Raw genomic sequence first — 25,029 nt, 5'->3', positions numbered from 1 at the left:
AATTTGTCTCATTTACTCTTTAACTTCTCTATAATGTGTAGTGTGCTGTTGCTGACCGTGATTGAAACTCGCTGTGTAAGTACAGATGCTAGTTGTGCCCCCCCATCCTTAAACAAACCCCACAATAAATAGCTATAATGCACAATATAATAAAAATGAGCATGTTGTTCCTGGATCAGCGTTAAACGCTCAAACAGTTTGAAACAGTAGTGTTTTATTACTGACCATTGACACTTTGAGTACCTAAGTGTTCTGATACATGTACTCATCCCTAATTTAATATGCTATGTTGACTTGTTTAGATTTTGGATGAATTGTCTTTTTCCCAGATGTTTCTGTTGTCTGGGCCCAGAAGCAGATGTGTGAGATCTTTGAGTGATTTAGGTTCAGGAGCCTGCGCGTCTACGATAAATTCATTTCATCTCCACAGGGAGTGAACTTGTGAGGAGAATATATTCCTGTTCTGACTCTCCCTGCATGAAGAAAGTGAAAATCTGGTAAGGAAGTTTCAGCAACAAGTTAAATATTGGAAATGTCACTGAATGGCCAATTATACACAGAGAGACAGAATGACTGTAGCTTTAAACAGCTCAAGCAAAACCTAAAATTTGTTTTTCTTTATGAAATATGTATGAGAATCAGCGCTTTTATCTCTGAAGTGAGAATCAAAGTCAAGTATTTGTTTGTGATTATCATTACTGCCTGTTTTTGTCTACTTTAAATAATGTAAAGAGCATATGAAATCAAATATGAATTTGACTGATAGTGTAAATGTATATATTTTAATTTCAGTAGATTTTGTGATATATTGTTTTCATGAATTCTTTTGGCCACAATGATCGAGTAGTGAAAATCCTGTTTTTTTGACAGCCCTATATTAAAAGTAATATCATTTATTTAACCAAAGATCTGTAGTATCATTATTTCATTTTTCATATTTATTCTTTTGAATTCAGAGAAAGAAACAAAAATGAACAGAGAAAATATCAAATGAAATGAAACATCCATATTAAAATACCCAGCACCTGTAATGATAATATTTTTAAATATAGGCCTTTTCATTTATTTAAAACCAAGTCTACCTAAAAGCACACAGTTTGTAGCCAACTGGAACTTTGTGTATTTAGTATCTTTCTCAATGAAAGATGTATGTTATATCGGAGTCTTGGAACAGATGGTGAGTGTGTCAAAGAAAAGGTCCTGGAGCGAAATATTGTAGAACATAATCTGGATGGTTGTAGACATTCGTGGTTACATTGTCTTTGATTGTTCAGCCCTAGTTCATACAAAATATAAACATGTAAACAATTTACCAGGCCTTAAAACCTCAACATTATGTCCTTAGATTACTTGATAGTGTGAGTACACACTTTTTATAGTGATATTCCACACAGATTTGGTTTTATCAAAATGTTCTCAAAACATTTCAAACAAGTTTGTAAGTGCAATAACTTACTGTTGCAAATCACACAATATATATAGAACATAAACAAGCCTGAAAGCAAATAATTATTGAAAAGACATACATTTAACTCAAGCCGTCACAACTGTCTTTGGGTTAATTTACATATCAAAAACCCATTTATCGCATTTTATTCCCAAACCCATCGTACAACAAATGCAACAACCCTCAGTCACATAAAATAATATATTTCTAACAAGGTTATTTTACAAAAAAAAAAACATCTCCAAGGGAGTATTTTGCAAGAAATAAAATCCAAAGAAAACTGTACATGCGACCACACACAAAACAAAGTGTTATTAATACTCGCGTATGCCTACATCAGTAGTATAAGTTTTGAGAGATGGAACAGAGACTGACTTCTACATCTCTATAATTCGTAGGCATCTGCAAGGTACTGTCTGAAAATTATGGTTTCATTTGGGTACTCTTAAATCGATTCTCGATCTCGACACAATCTTCTTGATGACCTTTTTATTTAATCAGTCAATTTTAGCCGATTTATATATGCATTCAATACAAATGTGACCTGTCAGTGATGTGCAGAGTAGCTCATTCACTACTACATAACTGAATTCTGTATGTGTGTATCACAAACGTGTTGACCTGAACTTTATCTACGCCCTTCCTGGCTCCCCGATAGTTAAAGATAAGCTAGGCTGGTCTGTTCTGTCATAGAATCCTTCTCCACAGATGTCTCGGTGTTAATTAAAAGATCGCATGGGTGTGCACGGACTCGGAGACGCCGAGGGCCGACGCATTGGCCGGGGTAGCAGGCCAGGCCCCATTCAACATGGGATTTTGTAAGAGGAGCCATGACAGCTGAAGGGGAAGCATGCGCGAGGCATGTTTGTTTTGCATTTACTCAGCGCACAGCTGTGTGGATTGTCCTTTCCCAGAACACCGGAACAGTATAGTCGCTTCATCCCTACAGTAACCTTTTAAAGGTCTCGGCAAATGCATCAAACTCTCAATTCAGATCTGGGAGAAAATGTTAAGGCTTTGAATAAGTACTGCAGGTTGAAGAACCGCTGTTCAATTGGTTTAGTAGCATGTTCTTGTTTAACTCCTGCTGAAAAGCAAGTAATGGAGATGAGTTAACATGTTATCGCCGCCTTTTCTAGGAGGTCCATTGGCGCAGGGCGGGTGATGAGATGCTCAGGCGAGAAATGCAATAAACCTCTGCCAAAAAAGTAATGAAGCTCCAACACCCTATGAATCATATAACCAGGCTGCGGATTATGAAACCAAATGGCAACGTTTGTCTGTTTGCAGGGGATCTACAGTCCATTTGAAAAGTTATTTTGTCATCTCTGGTTGTCTTTGTATGTATATATCTCCAGAGATCTCCAGAATTTGGTTCTCATTTAGAAATTAGAAATGGCTTTTCTTAAGGACCAAGTGTATCAGATTCGGCTCCAGCTTTGTGTTACCTGATCTAAATCCGACTCCGGAAAAGCAAAAAGCCCTTAAAGTATTTTGCAGCGGTGTTCGCTTTATATTTCCGCCACCTCAGCACACGGTGGTTATTATATAATCAAAAGCCCTACATTACTCACAGCCAATCAGAATTAGAAAGGCTGATGCTCTACTGACAATCTGTTTCGGTTGAGATGCGTTGCGGCCTTCTGCCAAAAAACTAATGAAGCATAGCTTCAAAATTCATTCATATCATATAGCCAGGACATTGAGCTCGTAGGGAGTAGCTAAGGCAACAATGTTGCACTAAAAATGTTTCAAATTTGTAGAACAGAAAAAGCTGAGATGAATTTATAACCCTACTCAATCTCATATTGCATCATCCTCTCTGTAGTACAAATCTTTGGTGAGGTTTATCATTCAGTTTGGAAGCTGACAAGCTACTTCAGAGTTGTGCTAAACTTAACTTCCAGCAGAGAACTTTGCCTTATTGAGTTGCATTTCCCAAGCCACATTAATGGTATTACTCTGGAGATCTTTAAATCTTTCATCGGACATTTCTTCATTCCTCACATTTCCCATAATACGTTGACAGAAATGGCATATGACTTTCACTGCAGAATTGGAAATCAATGTTCTACACTGGGATCAATTTTCAATCTTTTTTCAATAGTCTTTACACTGGCAAATGGCACATGTCTTTTTCCTGGCGCTAGAGTTAGTGGGGAACTGCATGAAGGGCCTGTGTCACAACCAGAGAGACTGGAGTCCTACTTGGTCACTTTCAGCAGATACGTGCATGTATTAATCTTTGATAACTGATTGATACTTCTACATGGTGTTGAAAAAGAATCAATACAGATATATAGATTCTTCAACGAATCAACTTTTATATGGGGAAAAAGTGTAAAAGCAGTTGCCATGTCCAGTTTCCCACGAATACTTGGTTTGGATAATGGATGCAATGTAAGACCCTTCAGAAACGTGAGAAACTACACATTGCTTTAAGTCGATTGAACTGTTTAGGCAGAGATGGCATATTTGGAAAGGAATCTGTGACCGAACAAAATTTAGCAGTTTTTGATTATTCTCAGAATTAAAAAACAACAAGGCCAGATGCGTTTAGATAAATGTACGTGTGTTTACAAATGGGATCCAAGTGTTCGGCGGATAAGTGCAGGGTTTATTTATTGTGTTTTTTTTCTATTTGTTTATTTTCCATTAATTATTGTTTGCATTCAAACGTCAAGTTACTCTTTTCTTTCTTGTATTTCTTGTTTTAAAGCCAGAAGGTTCTCGATATTATGAGCATCTCAGATTTTCCCTTGTCACTCTGGACTTCAAATGGAAATAGATATCACATGGTTTCTGTATTATTTTTCTTTGCTTTGTCAATCCACACACTCCTTGTCCCCAGGTCATGCTTTGTATCATGCCTTGATGGCAAACTGATGTTCCCGTTTGCCCTCCTTCTCTTTTTTCATGTGTTGAGGGACCTCAGAGATGATCTCCCGACATCGGGGGGAGTCATGTAGCCCAAGAGATGGCTGCGCTGTGTTCTTTAGCTTTCATTCGCAGCGTTGCGATGCTGGAGGATTTTCGGTCGGGGTCCATGTTCAGATCGTACCCGTTAATGCCAGTGCCCATGCCTGGGCTCCCAAACAAGCTGCCCATGTGTGTCTGTCCCATGTGACTTCCAGAACTAGGCACTCCTAAGAAGTCGGACACTCCACTGGCGGCGTGCGGGTGAGGGGGCATGCAGGAAGTAACAGAGTCGCAGGGTACGACGCAGCCGGGAATGGGAGATGCCGCGCTGCTGCTACCTATCCAGGAAGGGTTCTGAATCTGTAACAAAGGCAAAAGCAGAAAATTGAGGTGCAGTACATGTATCGCTGCAACATTAATATCACATGCAGTCGTGAAAGCATTTATCAAGTCTAACTCCTCTTGCTTTCAATTACTGCATTGGCAGAGTTGCAGAATCCTCAATGGTACTCAACATGGAGATTTATCTAGTGCTATCAGGCATTCATCTGGTCCAGTACTGTGTGGGAGAAGCTTTGCCTAGTGTGGAGGAGGAATGCCTGTCTCTTCAACACCCAGCCTGCGTCTCCAGAGAAACCTCCTCTGCTGAGCGAAGGGAGCCCGGATTGAATTGATATGGCTTTGCTGTGCTCTAGGGGTGGGGGGAGGGGGGGTCTGTGGAAGGGCTGTTCAGGGAGATGAAAGCCCTCTCAGGGAGATGCCCCAGATGTGAGCAAAGCTGCATTCCACAGCTGCAGGCCCGCTCCCCAAAGAGACACCCCTGCCCTCCGACCCGGCCACATATTCATAATAAATCCAGGAGGTTCTCCGGCTCTCTTCTGAGGGCGTGTCTCCCTAAGCCACAGGAGGTGGCCTACTCAGGTCCCAAAATTGTCAATAGTACACAGTTCTGCCTGCATATTGTTTTGAATTCCCATACATGTTTACTGATAAAGGGGTGTCACGATATACACTCCTGCCAAAAATATTATACGCAGTTATTATCGATATTGTTTAATTCTAAAATTCTTTGTGGTGTACAGTTTTCTACATGACATCATCTTTTATGATGTAAATAACACTCTGTAAAAACATCGCTTCAGATTCCTATCGATTCTCAGTTATGATTCCAAAGTGGTAAATTTTTTTATAAAACATTTAGATTTCAACCTGTATGGTAATCTAGCATACTTATTGACTTGTTTAAAAAAAACTGTATATATATATATATATATATATATATATATATATTTATATAGGAGCACCATTTTGCGTGTATATATAACCATGTATTATAAAATATAAATAATTTAAGTAAAAATATGGTTAATTTCTATAAGGGCTTTTCTTAAGTTATTTAAGTTAACACATTCACATTTTTAAAAATGTGCACACAGGAATTGATAAGATAAAAAATTTATACCAAGTGACCTTTTGATTCCATTTCCAGAACTGGAATTGATTTTCGATTGAAAAAAATGAATAGATTACGATAATAGCGTTATTGTATATTCTTTTAGCTTCAATAACCGTGGTGTAAAAATCTGATATTGCGTCAGCCCCATAACAACATTTCTGTTTCTTTCAGATAAAAATCGAGACAGCACTGTACCTGGGCATAATTCTCAGGTCGAGTGAGAAGAGGAAGTTCGTACGCCGTGGAGAAATGTGTTCTGACCTGCTGCATCTGTCCGAAGCGCTCTCGCTTTCGCCACTTAGCCCTACGGTTTTGGAACCACACCTGGAAAAAAGACAAGAACTGTTATTCCCAAGTATGTGACCTCATGGTAGTTGGTAACTATTTCTGATGCTACATCACAGTAGATTTATTGACGGTGTGATACACAAAAGCTACATTATCGCTTTATCTTACTCCCTTACAGCCTGTGGTTACTTCATGTAACTTATTTGGGATAAGAAATCCCGGATTAGATTTTCCGGTGCCTTGAGACTCCATCCTGTCACATTAGCTTTGAGTCTAGAGCTTATGTAGAAAGCCCTCGGCTATATTATTTTTCAGCATCTTTTCCTGGAAAAAGTTCAGGGAGACCTGGCCATTGTTTGATGTTGTGAGAGCTGACAGATTGTGATGGCCTCCTCTGAGTTTGGGTTCTATCGGAGCCATCAGCAGCAGCAGGGGGCAGGGAGGGGAGAACAGGAACCCACCGAGGCCAGAGGCCTCGGAGAACCGTATCACTCCTCCTCCACCATCACTGCACGCCTGCTTTGATGGATTAGGAGATCGCTGCTCAGTGTTTAGAAATACAAAAGGTGAATCACTCTCCTGCTATTTTCTCGCACCAACATGTAACATGCAAGCTTCATTCTTAGCTCATCTTTTTTGGTTCACCATGCTATAGAAATATGCATTGGGCTTGTCTGAATGGATGGTTGTTATTTAGAGACTTGGGAATTAGAGAACAAATGATACATAAAGTGATTTCTCATGGCTCACAGTCTGAAGAGCTGCCAAGATTCCATTATTTTAAATCTGTCTCCTCTGTTTAGAACTATCTGTTTATTGATTTGTGGAGTGGAAAGTTTTTTTCTAATGGAGACTTTCTTTTGTCTTGCAATCTCGATTTGTCACGGAGCTTGAACTTGGATCTTGGGATGGGTCTTTGGTCAATCAGTTTGTGGTTTTTGCATACGCTGCCAGCAAACTGTCAGCCTATCTCTCAGTGTAACCTGATAGTACCTCAGCGCTGCTTGTATTTAATGTGTGGTGGACACCAGCGTCCCTTGGCTCCACATCATATGTTTGTAGAGCTTAACTGCCTGGAGAAAAAGGAACATTTGTTTTCTGAATTGCACCGATTTTTCAGAGAGCAACATCACTTCTTGCTCTTTGCTTCTGGCCCTAGGAGGTTACATGGTTTTCATGGTTGTGCATTAGCACACAATTGTTTCCTTTTTTCATTTCACACACTATCTTCCTCTTCATAAAAAGTTATTTCAAATTGTAAAGAAGAAAGTTGGAGCTTATTTTCATTCTGGCTTTAATTTCCTGATGCCTAAGCCCCTGGCTTTCCATATCTACCTCACCAACCTTCTATATACAGTATATCTACTCGAGCAGAGCAAAGATCTTATTCTTTCTTTCAAGCTGATGAGACAGAAGAATGTGGAACTGTAGATTTCCCACCAAAGCCCACCTTTAAACCAGACTGATAGAGAGAGGCATTCTTTGAGACTTTAGTTGAGTCAAATGTGGTCACAAATCTGTTTTCCTTTCTCTTTCAAACTTTTTTTTCAGTGGTGCTACAGAGCAGAAGTTGAAGGCTTTATGCATTAACAAGTAGATTAATTTTGGCCGGCATCTGTTTGCAACACAGCTCTTTGTATGTTTTCCATGCGTGCTAGTGACACAGTAATTGGTAAAGACGTTGACAGCTAAAGCAGCTTAGAGGCTTATTACATAGCTTTATTTATGTTCCAGCACCGAGGGAGAGAGAACAGAAACACTGAACTAAACTCAGTAGAAAATGGGACGGAGCAGCTTTGAAGTCGTGAGTAACTTTTGGATTGATGGTCTGCCACTGCTGTCACTCAAGCGCGCTTCTGCTTCAAAATCATTTAGATTTTTTTCTCAATTTTATTCCTGAAGTTTCAAGATCTAAATTTTCAGAACTGTGCAAATATGACTTTTAATGTAAAATAAATCTATATCTGTTTAAAAGATAATTATGTTTAATGATGCCAATGATGCAAACATGAGAGTGAAGACGCATAAGGAAATGATGGATTAGGGTGTTCAGGAATACAAGAGTTTATATCTAGATTTTTCTGCTCTACTTTTTTATAATAGTGCTCTTATAATAGTGCTTTTATAAAAACTTCTCCATACAACGGAGCTTCAGGCCAGGTTCTCGCACCTACCCTTGAGGGCAGCGAGGGACACATTCTTTCCTAAGGGGGACATTAATGAAAAACAAACATTATAAATCCAAGGCTTCTAAGTAAAGCGCACATTTGGGATTGAGAAAAGGAATCTCCTCGTCTGTCTGTCAGAGCAGGAATGCAGCAGTAGTGTTGGAAGGATTATATGCAAATGTAAGGGGTGGGGGTGGGGTCAAACAAAGTTTCTGGTTTTCCAAATCTAGGCTCAGTAGCAGCTGGTTTCAGAAGTTCAGGTGAAGGTTGTATAAAAGCAGACCCTGGAACATTTAATCCGAATCCCCCTTTTCCCTCTTGTGCTCTATTCTGACATCTAAAGATAACATGAGCTCTGTTTTCTCAACTATTTTTGCACAAAAATTGGGCGTTGCTGTTCTTTAATAGTTTAGAAAAATTTGTTAGTAGCATGAAACGGGAAAATGATTGGGAAAAGATTCTTTTTAAGTTTATTTAAAACATGTTGTTGAATGGCTGTGCAGAATTTAAAGGACTCGCACCTGCACCCGAGCCTCCGTCAGGTCAGTCCTCAGTGCGAGTTGCTCCCGGGCGTATACATCAGGGTAATGTGTTTTCTGAAAGACCTTCTCCAGCTCCTCCAGCTGATAGCTCGTGAAGGTGGTACGGTTGCGTCGTTTCTTGCCCTTGTTGCTCTCTCCTTCGCCCTTGTCCAACGGAGAAGCCAGCTCTGAATTTGGCTGCGCCTGAGGGCTCTTCACTCCCGACTCCTTTACGCTGAGGTAGCTGCCATCCATCCCTGTGGGATCAGTGTTTGGCGGCAACTCTGAATCTGTCAGCCCTGTGCTATCTTTACCTGTGCACAGATAAGGAGTGAGAGAGGGATTGATAAGTGCTTCAGTTACAGAATGCAGATTATTACAAGAATTAAAAGGTCAATTATTAAAAAACTGCCCAGGACTGTCCATCATTTCAATGAGCAAAGAAAAATATTCCTTCATACCGAATCAAAAAGTTTTACTGATGATTGATTTTCTCATACTTGAGCTAACCTAAGTTTGTTTATATCCATGTTAACCACACTTGGTTACAGATCGAACGGTGACAGCTGGTACAGTGGTAGCTTTATACTTTATACAGCTAGACTTTTGAAATGCAATTTTACAGATCACATTTTTATTTGAAACTGCAGCTTTTGTAAGTATCCCTTCTTCTATCGACATTGTTCCTAATCCTGTCTGTGCTCCTTTATCTCTCTAGATAGCTTTTACGTTTGACATCAAGTGTTAATAGCCTTTTACAATAATTTGAATAACTGATATATGCATTTAATTATTGAATCATTTGTTAACATGATCTGACATATTAAAGCAGCAATCAAGTATTTTTTTGGAGAGTACATGAAATTCTTTATACTTTACACAGTCACAACAGTAAACTTAGTTTGATTTCACAGGAAAATTCAGTTGTCGGTTTAACCCACTAAGGATAAGCTTGTAAGGTAACATGCAACTTCATGTTTTAAACAGAGATGGCGATGTAGAGACAGAGTTATGGGTTGTGGGTTTAAAGGACATCACATTTTTAACAAATTAATCCATTTTATGCATGAGTTTATGACCTTACACTCTTGAGAAAAGGTGCATTTAAAGGTTCTTCGATGCCATAGAAGAACCTTTTGTTTCCATAAAGAAACCCCTGTTATCTTAAGAACATTTCTGTTTCATAAAAAGTTCTTTTTGGCGAAAAGAGGTTCTTCTGATTATAAAAACGTAAGAAAGAGATGGTTCTTTAAAGAAACTTTGACTGAATGGTTCTTTGTGGAACCAAAAATGGTTCTTCTATGGCATAGCTGTGAAGGACTTTTAAAGCACCTGTGTAGTATAGTTGTGATTTTTGTGTGTGTGGGTGTTTTTATTGCTCATAAGAGAAAGAGGAACACTTTATAATTCTCATTGCACTGAGATCTTCACAAAACCAGATCTGTGTTTGAATCTCTACACAACTCGTTGTTTATAGGACCAAACGACAGTTTTGTTTAGTATTATTTAATGTGTATCAATGTCATATTAATGTAAATTAATTCTAAAGAGTGAAATCAATTCCGTTTAATTTTCTCGATAACACTCAAATATGGAAAAAACAGACATGTTGCAACTATTTCCGACTTTCATAAGTGTACACAGCAACTATTTATAAAAGGTATAATATTAACAACGTTAATTATGCTGTTGTCCTTCACATGTTTTTAATCACAATATATTAATAATGTTTTAGTGAGTTTGTTGTGTGTGAGTGTGCAATGAAAGAGTCTGTAAGACTGTGACGGCTGCCAGTCTCAGCTCATAAATCAGCTGCTCACGAGAAACAGACACCGTGGCTGTAATTGCAGACTGATAGAAAATTACAGGTTTCCCGCCTCCGCGCCCGGGCACAAGCCGAAAACTGCTGCCCCGCTTGACGAGCGCACCCCTAAACACACTCAAGGTCTGTGGCGAGAGTGCAAAATGGAGCTTGGCTCATAATGAAGCCACGCTAGCCCAGCGACAAGACTCTGGAGTGGTAATTTTCTGCGTCAAGCCACTGGAAACACACAGGAGCTCAGCTGTGAAACCCCAGTCAGTGTGCCGGTCATAAATTTACTTGGATAAATGAAATGGAAGGTTTTGGAACATTAGGTCATTTCTCCAGCTTTTTCGAAGGCCTCATTACCTGTGTGTGCTACAAAAAACCGAAGTCTCGCTGAAATCATTACGTTTACAAAGTGGACTCGTTTACTGGCAGACCTTTGTCTGTTTTTGCCCTATTTCCCTTGTGCTCTAGGAGGAATAGGGTGTAAAGCTGGATTAGAGTTCCTTTGGGAACGTCCTCTCTGATGTGATTCAGTGGCAACCTTGCGTCGTATGTCTTAGCTCAGCATTCTGGAGTTATTTCGGGTGATGCAGTGTGTTCGTATTCTAATGCGAGCAGCTTCATTAAAGCCTTCTCGAGTTTGAGCCGAGAAGCAAATGTGTAAATGCTACTTGAACACATGCTTTTCTCAGCCATGTTGGGTATGTGTCCAGCAGGTAAGGTCATGTCAGTACCAATTACGTTCCACCAGTTGTCTGTAACGATCTTGATGACAACATCTAAAGTTTGTGGCTTTGTGGTCTACTGTCAGTCATTTGACAAGTGACTCCTTTAAGATCCTTTTAAACAGAACTTTTTTCTAAGAAATGTGATTAGATTTTGTTCTCTTTGGTTTTGTTGAGTGCAGCTGTTGGATTAAGAGTTTTGGGGCAGTATATATAGGTACACCTTGTACACCAGCTTTTAGTCTTGAACGCATAGCAGGTTGTATTTTTCCCAACCATTCTTTCGTCTCACCATTGGCCTTCTCCAGGCTTCAAGCATGACAGACATGGACCTGGCCCTGGGGGTATAATGGCTCCCACATTTCCTCTTGCCCGGGACTGACACATCGTGTTAAGCAAGTGGCAGCAGCGTATTTACTTGAACATAAATATTTTCAGCTTGTGCCTTTGGATGCCTCACGCCTCTTGCCCCCACACGCAAAGCTGACAGCCTGTTTGAAATCAGGACGCAGCGATCAAAGGCGTTTGTTTATACCCCGTGTCACTTTTGGCTTTTGGCAGACCAAGGGTATTGTGACAGTCTCATACTCCATCGGGGGTTCAAATCAGCCTCTCTGAAACTCAAGGTGAACAGAGATCTGGCTGCCCCTGTAGCTCAACCATATGGACGGGTAACGTGACCTTCTGTCTAGGCAAGAATTGTTTCCGTCAGAATGAAATAGTTTTGGGATTGAGCTCTGAGGGAGGTAGGGGTTGAAGATTGCAAATAAAAGACTTGGTCTTGCTGGAGACTCATGAGACCAAATACAGTCTAAAGGGATGGTTCACCCAAAGATGTAAATTCTGTCATCATTTACAATGTCATTCCAAAATTGTATGAATTTCTTTCTTTTGCTTAACCCAAAAGTAGAAATTTTGTAGAACGTTGGGAACCAAACAACATTGGCCCCCATTGACTTCCATTGAAGACCAAATCACTGAGACATTTCCCAGAATGTCTTCTTTTGTGTTCCACTCAAGAAAGGGTGATAAACAGGTTTGAGAAGGTTCTAAATTTCTGATTGCAATAGATTTCTGAAATGGCATATAATCATGCATCAAGTATTATAACAGCAGTAGCGAAGCTACATGGAAGTCTTGTCAAAAAGAAAGAAAAGAAGTTCAGCTGTAGGTTAAGAGATGCTGAAGTTCAACAGAGAAACTAATTGGCTTTTTAACCCGAGTGGATTCACACCTGTATGCATTGCAAGAATGAGGCTTGTAAACCTCTTTACAACATCTCCTTTTACCTTTGACTCCAGAGTAAAATATCTTCAAATGGTTTGCCATTTGATACATCCTATAAATCGCGGCCAAAGGGCACCCCTATATATTTTCATAATATATGCATGAATGGCTCGCGCACATTTCCAGACCCTCTCACTCCAGAAAGGTGCCTTGCCTTCCACGGTAGACGCCAGTGACTTCTGGCTTCGTAGGATGTCAGTACTCGACCTTGTGAGTTAGCGAGGGTCACGTCTTTACAAGGGGCAGTCATTTAGTAGCTGCCGAAAATGGGGGAACACATCAAAGTGTAATTTAACTAGCTGTAAAGCGGCAGGGCATCCTCTATGCTTGCTCATGGAGCGGGATTGTTAGGGTCAGCAGCAGTCAAATAAAAGCAACACTATAAATTAGGCTACCTGGGATCTCAGTGAAGGGTTAATGGTGAAATATTGCAAAGCCCCCAAAATGTCAGAAAATTAAAACGCATAAATTAGAACTGCATGTGCAGGCCGCGTTTAATCTTTATTGTGTCTACAGGTAAAAGGTAAAGGAAATTTGGAAAGACTGTTTGCTCATCTAAGCTTTTATTAGATTTGTTTTCTGTGCTTAAAATATGGATCAAATTGTAAAAGGCAGCTTAGTGCTCTGTAGCCGAGGCAAGAGTCCCCTTCCGCTATCTAATTATTTCAGGCATTTACAGATGAACACGGCAACGTAGGCCCAAAAAGAGATTGATAGGTTGTGATATAAAGAGGAACTCCGGCTAGTGGCATATGGTAATGGTGAAAGATTTTTTTTATTGGTGATTGTGAGCGTGACACCACAAGACATTTGTGTAGAGAGAGTCTCATTAGTGAACGTCTGCATGCGCAGCCATTTGCAAAACCAGAGCAAATCATATACTCAAAGGCAGATGTGACAACGGCGGCTCACAGCCCGCACGAACCCTCTCCTCTCTTTACTTGCTTTGCGTTCCGGGGGTCACCTCACATTCTTGTATAAGGTTCTTGCTTCGGGGTGAAACATGCGACTATTCAAAACATCTCAGAAGACGGCAGTTGTTTCAGGGGGAGAGTCGCATCTCAGCTGGTGCTGACTGAAAAAAAACCCGGTAGTGAGAATCTGATAGGTGTCCACACAGAGAAGTCCAAACACACCGCTAGTCCTGAAGGACGGTTTATCCCAGCAGGCTGCAGCAAAAAGCCCATGCTGGGCAAGAAAACACAGCGCTTGCTTAAAGCTCCTTCTCGCGATAAATCGCAGCTCGTTCAACTCCTACAGCATCAAGATAATAAGTGTTTCAACTCAGATTGCATGAACCTGAGGATAGGTTTGTCAACAGCAGTTTAAGACCATATGCTTTCTACAACGGGAAACGGGAGGTGTCATAGTACATCAAGCAAAAATGTCTGCTGGTTTTACTAATGTTGCTTTGCTTTGCTGGCTGCCTTTCCCACAATTATGATTCCAAAGAGATCTGTGGTTTTGTGAAATGAAGGGGGTTGAAGTACTCTGTGTAAGTGTAGTACTTTGGCGATGTTGGCTGTAGTTTTTCTTTTGTAATATGTGACTGTTTTCTAAACAGAGATCATCTGAAGCAGGGATTATAGGATTAAATTTCTTCGAATATGTTTTAAACGCTGCCCCCAAATTGTTCACTCATATTTTGTTTTGTTTGTTTAGCATTGCATCTCCCAAACCCGCAGTAAAATCCGGAATCTCCTGGATGGCATTAGAAACTACATCGGAGCGGTGCTGTATTTCACAAGCACTTTGGAATGCTGTAAAAAACTAACTAAACACTGTCTAAGATAATGGCAGGAAAACGAAAGCTAACGTAACAGAAATGTTATAAATAATGCAATCATCATAAACAAAATTCTTCAAAAATGATCCTAAGGACCGAACCCTTCACTAATAGTTGAGGAACCATTAAAGGGAATCGTGTGGTTTTTGATCATACACTCTTTTAATGGATGCCTGGCCTTTGAAACATACTGCCTGCCGTTCAAGCAAACAGACTGATACTTAAGACAATTGTAAAGCCACATTTTGAGTTAAGTGGTAAAGTGATATTGAGCTCATTTCACCTCTCCTTAGATCAACAGAATGCAGAGAAATACCTGCTCTTTGACTATGTGCTCCAATTATACTGTATACTGTAGGATTTTTGAATTATGATTCCATTTCTCTGTGCAAATATATAACCAGGTCATATCATCAAATATCCCAAATATCACATCATCACTCACTTTCCACTTTTAATTTGCTTCCAAAATCATTATATTTGGATAAAATAATCATAATAAGTTGACATAGACATAAGACTATGACATAACTTCCCTTATGCCTACAGTTTTACGTGTAGTGACCAGTTTACATTGTTGATGTTGAATATTAGGTACAAAATGTATAATGATATAAAAATAAATACATTTTTTAAATACTTGACTTGGGTAATTATAATTTACATTTGATATAAAATAGTACAATATTTTTTTCTCATGTGCCCTAAACAAAGTAATATCTTGAGGTTTGTGCATCAGACTAAGAACACAGTCATGATATAATATATAAATATATCTTCAACATCTTAACTTTCATTGCTTTTTTAGAGGTTTACATTTGTATGTGCATGTTTTATTATTTTGATAATTTTCTGAACATCATTAATCATTTCAGTGTTTGAGTGTTTAATTGTGCTTTGCAACCGAAAAAAAGTTGTTGTACCTTGCTCATTACGATGCAGCTGAGCTGCTTCCTTTTATAAATTCATTCATACTTGCCGAATGCTTTTTATGCTTTATGTTTACAATAAAAAGGTCTAGGGGTGTAATCGTCCACACAAATGGATAAAAAATCTATTAAAATCTGTCAAAAGAAAAACATTATTCCAACAATAGTTATACTTATAAAAAATATTTTACAAGCAAATCTATGATAAACTAGTTCCTGATTGTACAAAAAGTCTCCTGAACTACAAAAAATAGGACAACACATTTTGAGTGATTTGATTTGTAATTGTTAAAATAACATTTGAAAATGAATTAGAGCAAAGACCTTAAACGCTACACCTCATTCCACCAGCTATGAAGAATTGTGCCCCGCTTTTGCTTACAGCTTAGCCAATAGAAACAAGAACTGAGCAATCTTAAGCTTTAGAAATACACCTTGTGTATCAAAAACCCATAATGCCAAATGGATTATTCATCATTGCCTCAACTATAGGCACTTCCATTGTGAGCCCATGCTTAATTTGTGTGCTTCATGTTAATATTGACAAAAGTTTTTGTGAATCTCTTTTATCAACAACTCTATCGAAATCTAAGTACTGCAATTGTGAAATGTTGTGTACATTTTATGAGGACAGAATGATAAACAGATGCAGATCTGGCTCAATCATTTTTGACATTTTAGTTTCACTTAGATAATGGAGGACTTTCCGTGCTGATCACAAAGGAACAATTATTCAAGCGCTTGTTTTTAAAAACTTTTAAAATGATAATATACAGTGGAAATATGGCACTGATGTATGACTTCAGTCCCCAGTTCTTCAGCAGTTTTATGTTGGAGTCACACTTGATTCTAAGTAACATGGATTAATTATTCACTAATGTTGTCTTTACTATGTACACATCACACTTCATAAAATTTCTATGCCCAAAATGGTCTCACGCAAACATTAGCTTTGGCCCAACAAATTTTTTTTTGGCAGTACATTTCGCATGTTGTACTTTCTCACTCAGTTGTATTGTAATTATTCCTTGATGCTTCCCTTTAGTGCAAAATGTATTATTTCACTTTATGGAGCAGTTGTAAAGCAAATGTATTTCAGAGTAATGAAATATGATTTATTATTTGATCATCATAATCATCTCTTGAAATTGCATTGTATTTTGCAATTTCATTACCCTCATTAAAGGTAGTTTATCTGCATTGGTCACCCTCATAAGAACATTGTTTTTCTTTCTGCTTTTTCCCCTCCTGCTGATTATGTGATCAGCAGCCTTTCAAAAATAGTTTTGTGCCAATGTTCAACAGTTATCATGTATATTGCAAGTATAATAAAAATAACACATAAACAGTCATAAACTCAATCTTCTGTGTAGCTATGATTGAATAGATGGAAATGTGTTTTCAATTTGAGTCAGTTGTTTACAGTGTTCACCAACCTCTATATCAATTTAAGTGATGCATGCATAAATTTCATGTTTAAAATATTTATGCTAGAACAATAAAAAACCTTACAGAGCAACTAGTAATTGTCTGTGGAATGATCGCATTCGCAAGAGGATATTCTTGTTTTCTGATTTTCTGTTTAAACAATAGTTTGGACAAAGCCCTACTGATAGACAGACATCCCTTATTAACATTATTCGTTATTTACAACAGACTTTTTACTTTCAGTGTTATGCGTTCCTAAAACATTATTGAATTGTTTTTACAGTCTGCTTCCTGTGATGGAAGTTATTTTTCAGTAAACAGACAACACATGTAAAACTTATCCTTTCCTAGGTTTAATTTGACTCTTTATTACCTTTTTTGGGCATGACCTATTATGTGTCTTGAAAGTTCCTTGTATATCTTCATATAGCCTACATGTCTAATTAATATTAATTAAATAATTTTATGTAGTATATGCGCATGTTATTATCTATATAAATGTGTCACACATTCAAATGACAATTTAAGGAACGTTTGCCGATTTAGCCATGTTCTCTCGTCAAACAACCTGTTTTACAATACCAAATTATATTTGTTAAGTTTTACATTTTTCAGTGAAAGACAATAGTCCTATCTTGTAATTTCCTGTAAATCGTCTCTAATAGTAATCGTTTATTCCAAAGAGCTTTAGATTATATTAAGAAACAGCACTTTTATTTGTAACATCTGACCGACAGGCCATTATTAAATCTGATGTATGTCGTGTATTGTCTTGTCATTCGTTTATTAAGCAGCACATATCACGCTACTCTGGTGCTTTTCTTTATGATAGTAATTTTGACTTGATCTTTTGGCAATTTAATGGTTATTAGATCATTGTGACAACTTAAACAGCGGCATGATATGACAATTTTCCGAAATATAGAGAATTGTATCTTTAGTCGTATGGAGAATTTTTTGTACCATTCCATGCAGCTTTTTTAGGCATGTATCAGATGGCTCTTGTACACGGTGTTTTACCAAATGAATGTGAATGAAGATGTACATGCATTGCACTATTAAACATTAAAGAGGCATTAAGATTCTGTAATATTTCAAAAGTTTTGGTTTGATAAGCTGTCATCCAAGACACCTTTATTTTATGTATTATTTGTATTTTCGGCAAATAAATATTTTGTCACTTCTGAAAACATCGCATTTTTCGATTTATCGGCCTAAATTTTAGCTTAAGAACAAAGTGTCTTAGAAATTATACATTTAAAAAACCTATTTATTGAATAGGCTACTTTTGTCATTTTGCCGACGTCGTTCGGCATTTATGCTGTTTGGCTAATATTTGTAATATCAGGGAAATCAGTGGAATATCAGGGAAAAACAAATATGTGCAGTTCACTTTAATAAACACATTTTAACCCCGTTGTGTAATACAGCTATCTTTGGCTTCAGTATCCGGAAATATTTTAATATGTTTTCCCCCTCTCTCTCTATCTCTCGCGTTTTCGTCATTTGGGCATCTCTCACGTGCTTCGTTTAAATCATAATTTTCATCACGCGGCGGAGGATTTTTCAAAAAAATATATTACCTTCAGCAGATTCTCCTTTGTGTTTTTTTCCTTTCGTACAAGTCTCTAGGGCCTCCCCCTATCATCTACAAGTTGCTTGCATGTGTTATATTTTTAACTGATGATTCGGCATTAATTAAATACGTTTAGTCTAATGGGTTAATTGAGTAACCTACCTGTCTTACAGAAGTACATTATGCGTTTCAAAATCCTATAGTTTCATATTATACATCGCCACGTCTTATCCTGCGTGTACAAGTTATCGTGCGTGTGTTTGAAGTAGCATTTCCCTAATCTTGGTTTGCCTTTGTTTGACTGAGGTGGTTTTCATATTAGTAAACATACAGTTTATATCCAAGTGAGATAGTATTTCAAATTATTTTGCTGATAAATTGTAAAACCATTTAAAATGAGTTGCGTTTGCCTCATGAAAATGTGTTAATTCAATTGTCCGATTCAGATCCAATATTAAGGATTGTAATTCAGATTATCGCATTAAATATAATTTAATTCAGGCTTCAAAGATAAAATGTAATAGTCAGCGAGGTTATGCCTCCTCCTAATTGTATTACTGTAATAGCTGAGCCAGTTATATTGGTAGTAAGTTGTGAAGTCCATTGCATCTGCTTTGTAAATATTACAGATAGACTTTACTATGATGTGATTATCGATACGAATAACCGCCTCTTTGGACATATAAATTGAGCTCGATCTGAGTTCTGTTCACGTAAAGAAAGCTGGCATAGTTGCAGCTTTTTCTTAAGGGCTCTGCATACGATCCTGATTTAAAGTCAAAACAGTATAAGGTCATTGTTGTTGAGCTCTTTTTTAAAATCTAGTTGTTTTCTTGTCGTGCGTTTATCTGGTATGGAGACCTTCAAGACAATAGACTACTTCTTCAGTTGCATCTCGCACCATAAAACAAGAATATTTAACAAATCCTTTATTTAAACTCACCATAACAAGCGATGAGCCCTCCGTTGTGTTCGCTTTCCTGGTGAAGTTTGCTGCTGCTGTCTGGGGGAGTTTTGCAGGAGGACCTCTGCATGAAGAGGTGGTATTTGTTAAAGGTGCCTTCCCCAGCAGTGGCATCCAATGATTGGCATTCTTGCTGGAACGGGCTCCGAGACTTTTCCCCGTACGCCTGACCTTTGTTGGTCAGGAAAGTAGGGCTGTATTTGGTGTCACTCGTCTGGAATGTCCTGAACGGGTTCGCTTGGTGATCCCTACCTTGCGGTGCAGATTGGTTATAATATGCATCCATGGATGTCATTTCGCAGTATGAAACGCACGTCTCGGCGTTCATTCCTAAAAAAAGTTTCGGCCAGAAGACGACGTCCAAACTTTTTTTCCTTCCTTTTTGGAGAGTGAACCGAACAGATAGTCTCACACTCTCTCCCTCTTCCTCATACAAACCAATGGACGCTCACACACGCACACATAGACTTGCGTAGCAGCTGGGTTTGGTTATAAAATGATGCAGATGTTTTCCAGAAACGGATAGCTAACCGAAAGCTAAAAAGCCCCCCTAAGGTTAGAGCAGAAACAAAAATGCGTCTTCTGAAGATGCAGCGCAGATCTCCTCGGTATACGGACTATAAGTCAAGACCTCTCCTCGGTTATTATGTAGATGAAATGAATGGGTGAGGTCAGACCTTTGCGAAGAAGAAGAAAAAATGTTTTGTCGGAAATATGTGGGGGGACTTAACACATGACATTAATGTAATTAGGATATGAATATATAACTGATTGAATGTGAAGGGCAACACAGAGGGAGCAATTTAATGCTTGATTCGCAATGGTTTTTAACTGAAGTCCTGACAACAAAAAGCCTGCCTTTAGCACACTACGAATTTATGCAGTTCTTCTCCAAAAGAAATGTGTGTTCGGAAACACTTCTGCATCTTTTCTTGTTGAGAATTATGTTTCAATCTTTCCGATCTGTGCCCATGATGTCATTACATTATACACCCCACGATACAACTTGATGTGTTTGATATAACCAATATCCATTGGATTTTAGTGCAAACGAAATGATCTTCACTTTAATTTGAGAGAGAATATATAATTGCCATATGCTTTTTGATCACTTTCAAATCTAAATAGGCCTGAGTCAGAACATTCTCAAGAGGCCACGCGAGGCGAACTTGTAATTAAAATTTTATTTATTGTAAGATGTTATTGACATTTTATAACCGTAAATATTCGTATTTGTTAAAACTGATAATGTATTTTTTGCGGTCAGGTTATTGTTGTTAAAAAGACCCATCTTTTAGTGTTTTCAGTTTTTTTGGTCTCGTTCTGTAGAGACAAGCTATATTATTTTAAAGTCGGGAATTGCCAACAACGTATAGAATGTATTTTTTATGTGCCATTGGCCCCATTGTGATTTTGAGTATTTGCTCGAAACATGCACGTATTGTCATCATTTCATTATACAAGTGAATAAACATTTTGTCAGGTCGTGTGCGTACAAGGAAAACTTTGGTGTCACCTCATAAACCTTACTGTCGCTTTTGTGACGTGTGGAAGATTTTTTCTTTCTGCACTAATGTTGTATAATTCTGAGGGGTGTTATCTTGTACGTTTAAAGTGGCAATTAATCGAAAATGTATAACAACTTTAATAACAGAGATCATTTATTAATTGTACTAATATTTTTGCATACTGATCGGATTTTAGAGTCGTAAATGTGCATATTACGACCAAAGATTATTAAAGATAATTAGGTTAGTTAATCAAAAATATACCTAAATAAATTCAAAGAGATTCAAATGCCTGTAACACGAACTACCCTGACAGTGTGTTGAAGGCCATGTCATGTTTCTCGAGCAGTCTCTAGTAATATCTCTAGTTAGTTATATAGAGAATCACATGACATGTGAAGATCTATTTTTTGTAATTTTGCACATCCCATGCAACAGCTTCATCATGTCATCAGTTATTATAAATCGCCCAAATAACATATTCGATGGTAAAGCACATTTGCATTAGAAAAACAAACAATAGAACAAATCTGCTTTGATAACACATTCAAAATGATGCAGCCAACGCATGACTCAATAAAAAAGAAAGGGCATTAAAAACAATGAGGCAAATAATTCGATAAAAGTCATTTTTCTATTTTTCCATTTATGACTAAAAAATGTTTAGCCTAATGATTTAAAATGCTGATTTAAATTTTATTGTCATCAATTGGTAAAAAAGTATTGGTTTATTATATTTTATGCTGTGTTTGTTTTTAAATGATCCACACAAGTGTATGTTTCAAACAAGACACAGTTATGTAGCTGCTAAACTATATATAATTAAATAGAGCACATATTCTTATTAAAATTCTCTCGTACCCGAATCCGTCCAATGTATCGTCTAAAAAAGAGGTGATCATTCTTACTACCACAACCAAATCCTTGACTTAATAAAGGAAATACAAGCTTAATTGGATTTTTGTCCTGCACCACATGGGTCTGTTGCCTGCAGTTGTAATAATATTCAGATGGGTATTACTACTGCTAATATTACAAGATGGCATTGACTATTTTGTGCAATCGTTACAATGCTTATGAGTACTTATTTACTAAATAAAATGTATCTAATGTTTAGTAAGACTTTAATGTGTAAAAATAAATTGCTGTCGTCAGTAAGAAACAAAGATTTAAATTTCTTAAATATTTTGATAGTTCGTTGTGTTGTTTGCGTTTTATTCATTTATTCTCATGGCTTCTCTAAGTAATCAGACCTGTTTTTAGGCATGTTTAACTGTTTTTCCGATTTAAGGTGTATAATGTTTAATCACCGGAAATTAAATCGATTTATTTTATATTTAAAAATCGTCAAAAGCCTATATAAATGTAGTATTTTTTAAAGATCCCATTGAGAAGAGTCTGTGGTCCATGTGCAAATAACCGTCGCAAAAATTCACATTCAGAGAAAAAAAGTGCATTGATTAGATTCATTTTAACCATGGGCGAAGTGTGATTAAATAAGCTTGGGTTTAAGGTTTGGGTCTCGGTTTTCAGACTGCCCTCGTGTCATCACAATCTCAAACATTCCCAATCTGTTTTTATTATTATTATTTATTATTATGTATTTCTATTATGTTTAACTTTATGAATATGTTTCATTTATAATAATAACAATGCACATGTGTGCCTACCTCTGTCTTTTAAGGAAAGTTGACATTGCACCTGATATGCCTAATTAATTTACCGACTCTAAATACTCATCCATGGTTCTTCAAAAATAAAAACATTTTACGTTTGAAATAAAACCGTAATACTACGCTAAATTTGTGTTTATTCAATAAATGTTTATACTAAAAGACAAGACCACACCTCCGATTTGTTGTCTTAAACATATAATATTACCAGTCATTTATACGCTACAATATACATATTGATCATATTTTTCTGTTATCCCATAACTTCAAAAATAACAGAACAGTGATTGCACAAACAAAACTGCCAACAATGCTCCCAAATCAAATAAAACTGTATGAAGTCGCTTTAAAACAGTCAAGCATCTCTCGGAAAATATGCATCCACAGATGCAAATCTTTCTGTTAACGTGATAATAGTGGAGGATGTTCAGGAATATTGTTGTGTTTCCATCACAAGATGTCTTTGAGGATGCAGACAGGTGATGGCTCGTGCATTCTTTTACACCAGGTTGCGTTTCTTGACCTTAAAAAACAGTCGCTTGACTCAGCTGTCTGTAGGGACAGCTAGGACCCTTCATATTGGGCACATGCCACAGCAGAACAAATGCAAACCAGCCACAGTCTCTTCCCAGCACACTCTACATCTGATTGGATATGAAGGGCAGTTAGTCCACTGAAAAAGGTGCCTGTAAACTTATACATTACTGTCTCCATACGTCAGGACAGATTATCCTGAGCACAATTTGCTCTCACCTTTCATAAATCATTCCAGCCCTTCCATTAATGATATGTCATTACAAAGTGTGCAAACAAGCAGCTCTTAAGCATGATTAAAGCTGGGTTTATGCTGTGAATATGTTTGAAGTGTATGAGTGACTTTTATAAGACTTTTCCACCACCTAATCGTTCTTAGGATAGCTAATACAAATCTGCTTTCAGGCTACTTTCAGGGACAAATTTAAATGATGCTTGAAGAAAACTCAAAAGTTCACATCGAAAGTGTTGTTTTTTTGACTACTTGACCATTTGCTTCTTTTTCCATACTTTAAATGCTTAGTTAAATGCATAAACTTTAGGTTTTTAAAGCAGTGAGTCAGACATGAGAAGCTAATAATAATGCTTTTACCAATGTAAGATATTTTACACATTTTTTTTTACTATTTTATGCATTGACACACGCCTTTGGCAAATGGCTATTTTAATACACAGTCCTGATAAAAAATGTACTTCCTTAGATAATTTAAGCATATGTAATATGTGCAACTAATGCACAGGTTTTTCCAACAGGTAAAATGGTGCATTTGTTACTTATTTTTAAGTATGTACTTTATTACACTAACATGGAAAACACATGTCAGTATCCACATTAAATAAAAACAGGAAATGTGTTCTGTATTTAAACTGCTGTACTCGGGGTGGTTCCTTTAACCCTGAAATTGGTGGTTGATGCATATGTGGAATAACTTTCTCTGTTTGCTCTAGACCAGCGGTTCTCAAACTTTTTTGTTGTAAAGGCTCCATTTGTGTAGAGTCCATTGCTTCGCCCCCAACATAAAATCGTATAATCTTAAACTTGTTTTTTGGTTTAATTAAAATATCCTACTAACAATTCTGGAAAATCAATACTTTTGGTTGGAGATCTTATTTTTCTGATGTTTGATTGCATAAAATGTATGATAAATTTCTACATTTCATAAAATGCCACAAAAAAAGACATTTGCAACAGTGATGCAACATTTAGTGAAAAAAATATTGTATAAGGTTCTTGCTGTAAGTTTTAGTTTAAGTTTAAGTTTAAGTTTAAAGGATGACATTGTCCAAAATGTCATCCTTTGAAAACATTCTAAATGAATATATCTTTTGGTTGTTTTCTTTTTCCATAATCTTTTAACAATTGTTTTAATCAAATAACCATAAAGTGTTATTAATTGCCTTAAATTTTATAAAATATATTATAATTTTTTATGAATTGTAATTATTAATAAAATATATTTGTATATATATATATTTTAAACAATGTTTTCTCCTTAGGCCTTCATCGGTTTTGAATGCTAAATTATTAGCTTAAAAACAATATACTTTTTCAGCCTTAAAAAAACCTATAACATCAAAAAGGCTGCTTGGTAGACAGATAAAAACTTGAAACTTCTTTGTTTGAGTCATGCATTCACACATGCAATACACCACCTAACAAGCAATGAACCATACAGCACACAGAGCTCATGCACTAATGAAAGTCTTGCTCCCAGGATCTCACTCTATAGCATACAATAGATATATTAGACACATTTTTTGGCTCAAGCCTTTTTGATTATTAGGACTAAATTGTTTCATCTCTAGGATAATAAATGACTTATTGAAAAAAAATGATCTTTGTATCTTCCTTTTTTACACTATTTAAATGTTAATAACAGTGCAATTCGTGCAACCTGCTCTTTAGTCTTGGTATTCAAATACTGCCCACAAAAAGTGTACTGGTTTGAAGAATATTTTCAGCACATAATTACAAACCAACTGTTTCCAATTAGGCTACCTGACAATAAA

The 25,029-nt window shown here is 37.1% G+C and overlaps 1 protein-coding gene across 1 annotated transcript; it reads right to left on the bottom strand.

Annotated features, from left to right (window-relative positions):
* Positions 1-1,017: 1,017 nt before the first annotated feature.
* alx4a (ALX homeobox 4a) lies at positions 1,018-19,632 on the bottom strand. Its single transcript, XM_056749917.1, has 4 exons — positions 19,284-19,632; positions 8,800-9,113; positions 6,018-6,146; positions 1,018-4,726 (listed from the first exon to the last, which is right to left on the bottom strand). The coding sequence occupies exons 1-4, from the start codon at positions 19,630-19,632 to the stop codon at positions 4,409-4,411; spliced, it is 1,110 nt and encodes a 369-aa protein (XP_056605895.1). The 3' UTR covers positions 1,018-4,408.
* Positions 19,633-25,029: the final 5,397 nt, after the last annotated feature.

Source organism: Triplophysa dalaica, chromosome 1 (genome assembly GCF_015846415.1).
Source record: "Triplophysa dalaica isolate WHDGS20190420 chromosome 1, ASM1584641v1, whole genome shotgun sequence".
NCBI lineage: Eukaryota > Metazoa > Chordata > Actinopteri > Cypriniformes > Nemacheilidae > Triplophysa > Triplophysa dalaica.
This window is presented reverse-complemented; position numbering and strand designations above follow the sequence as displayed.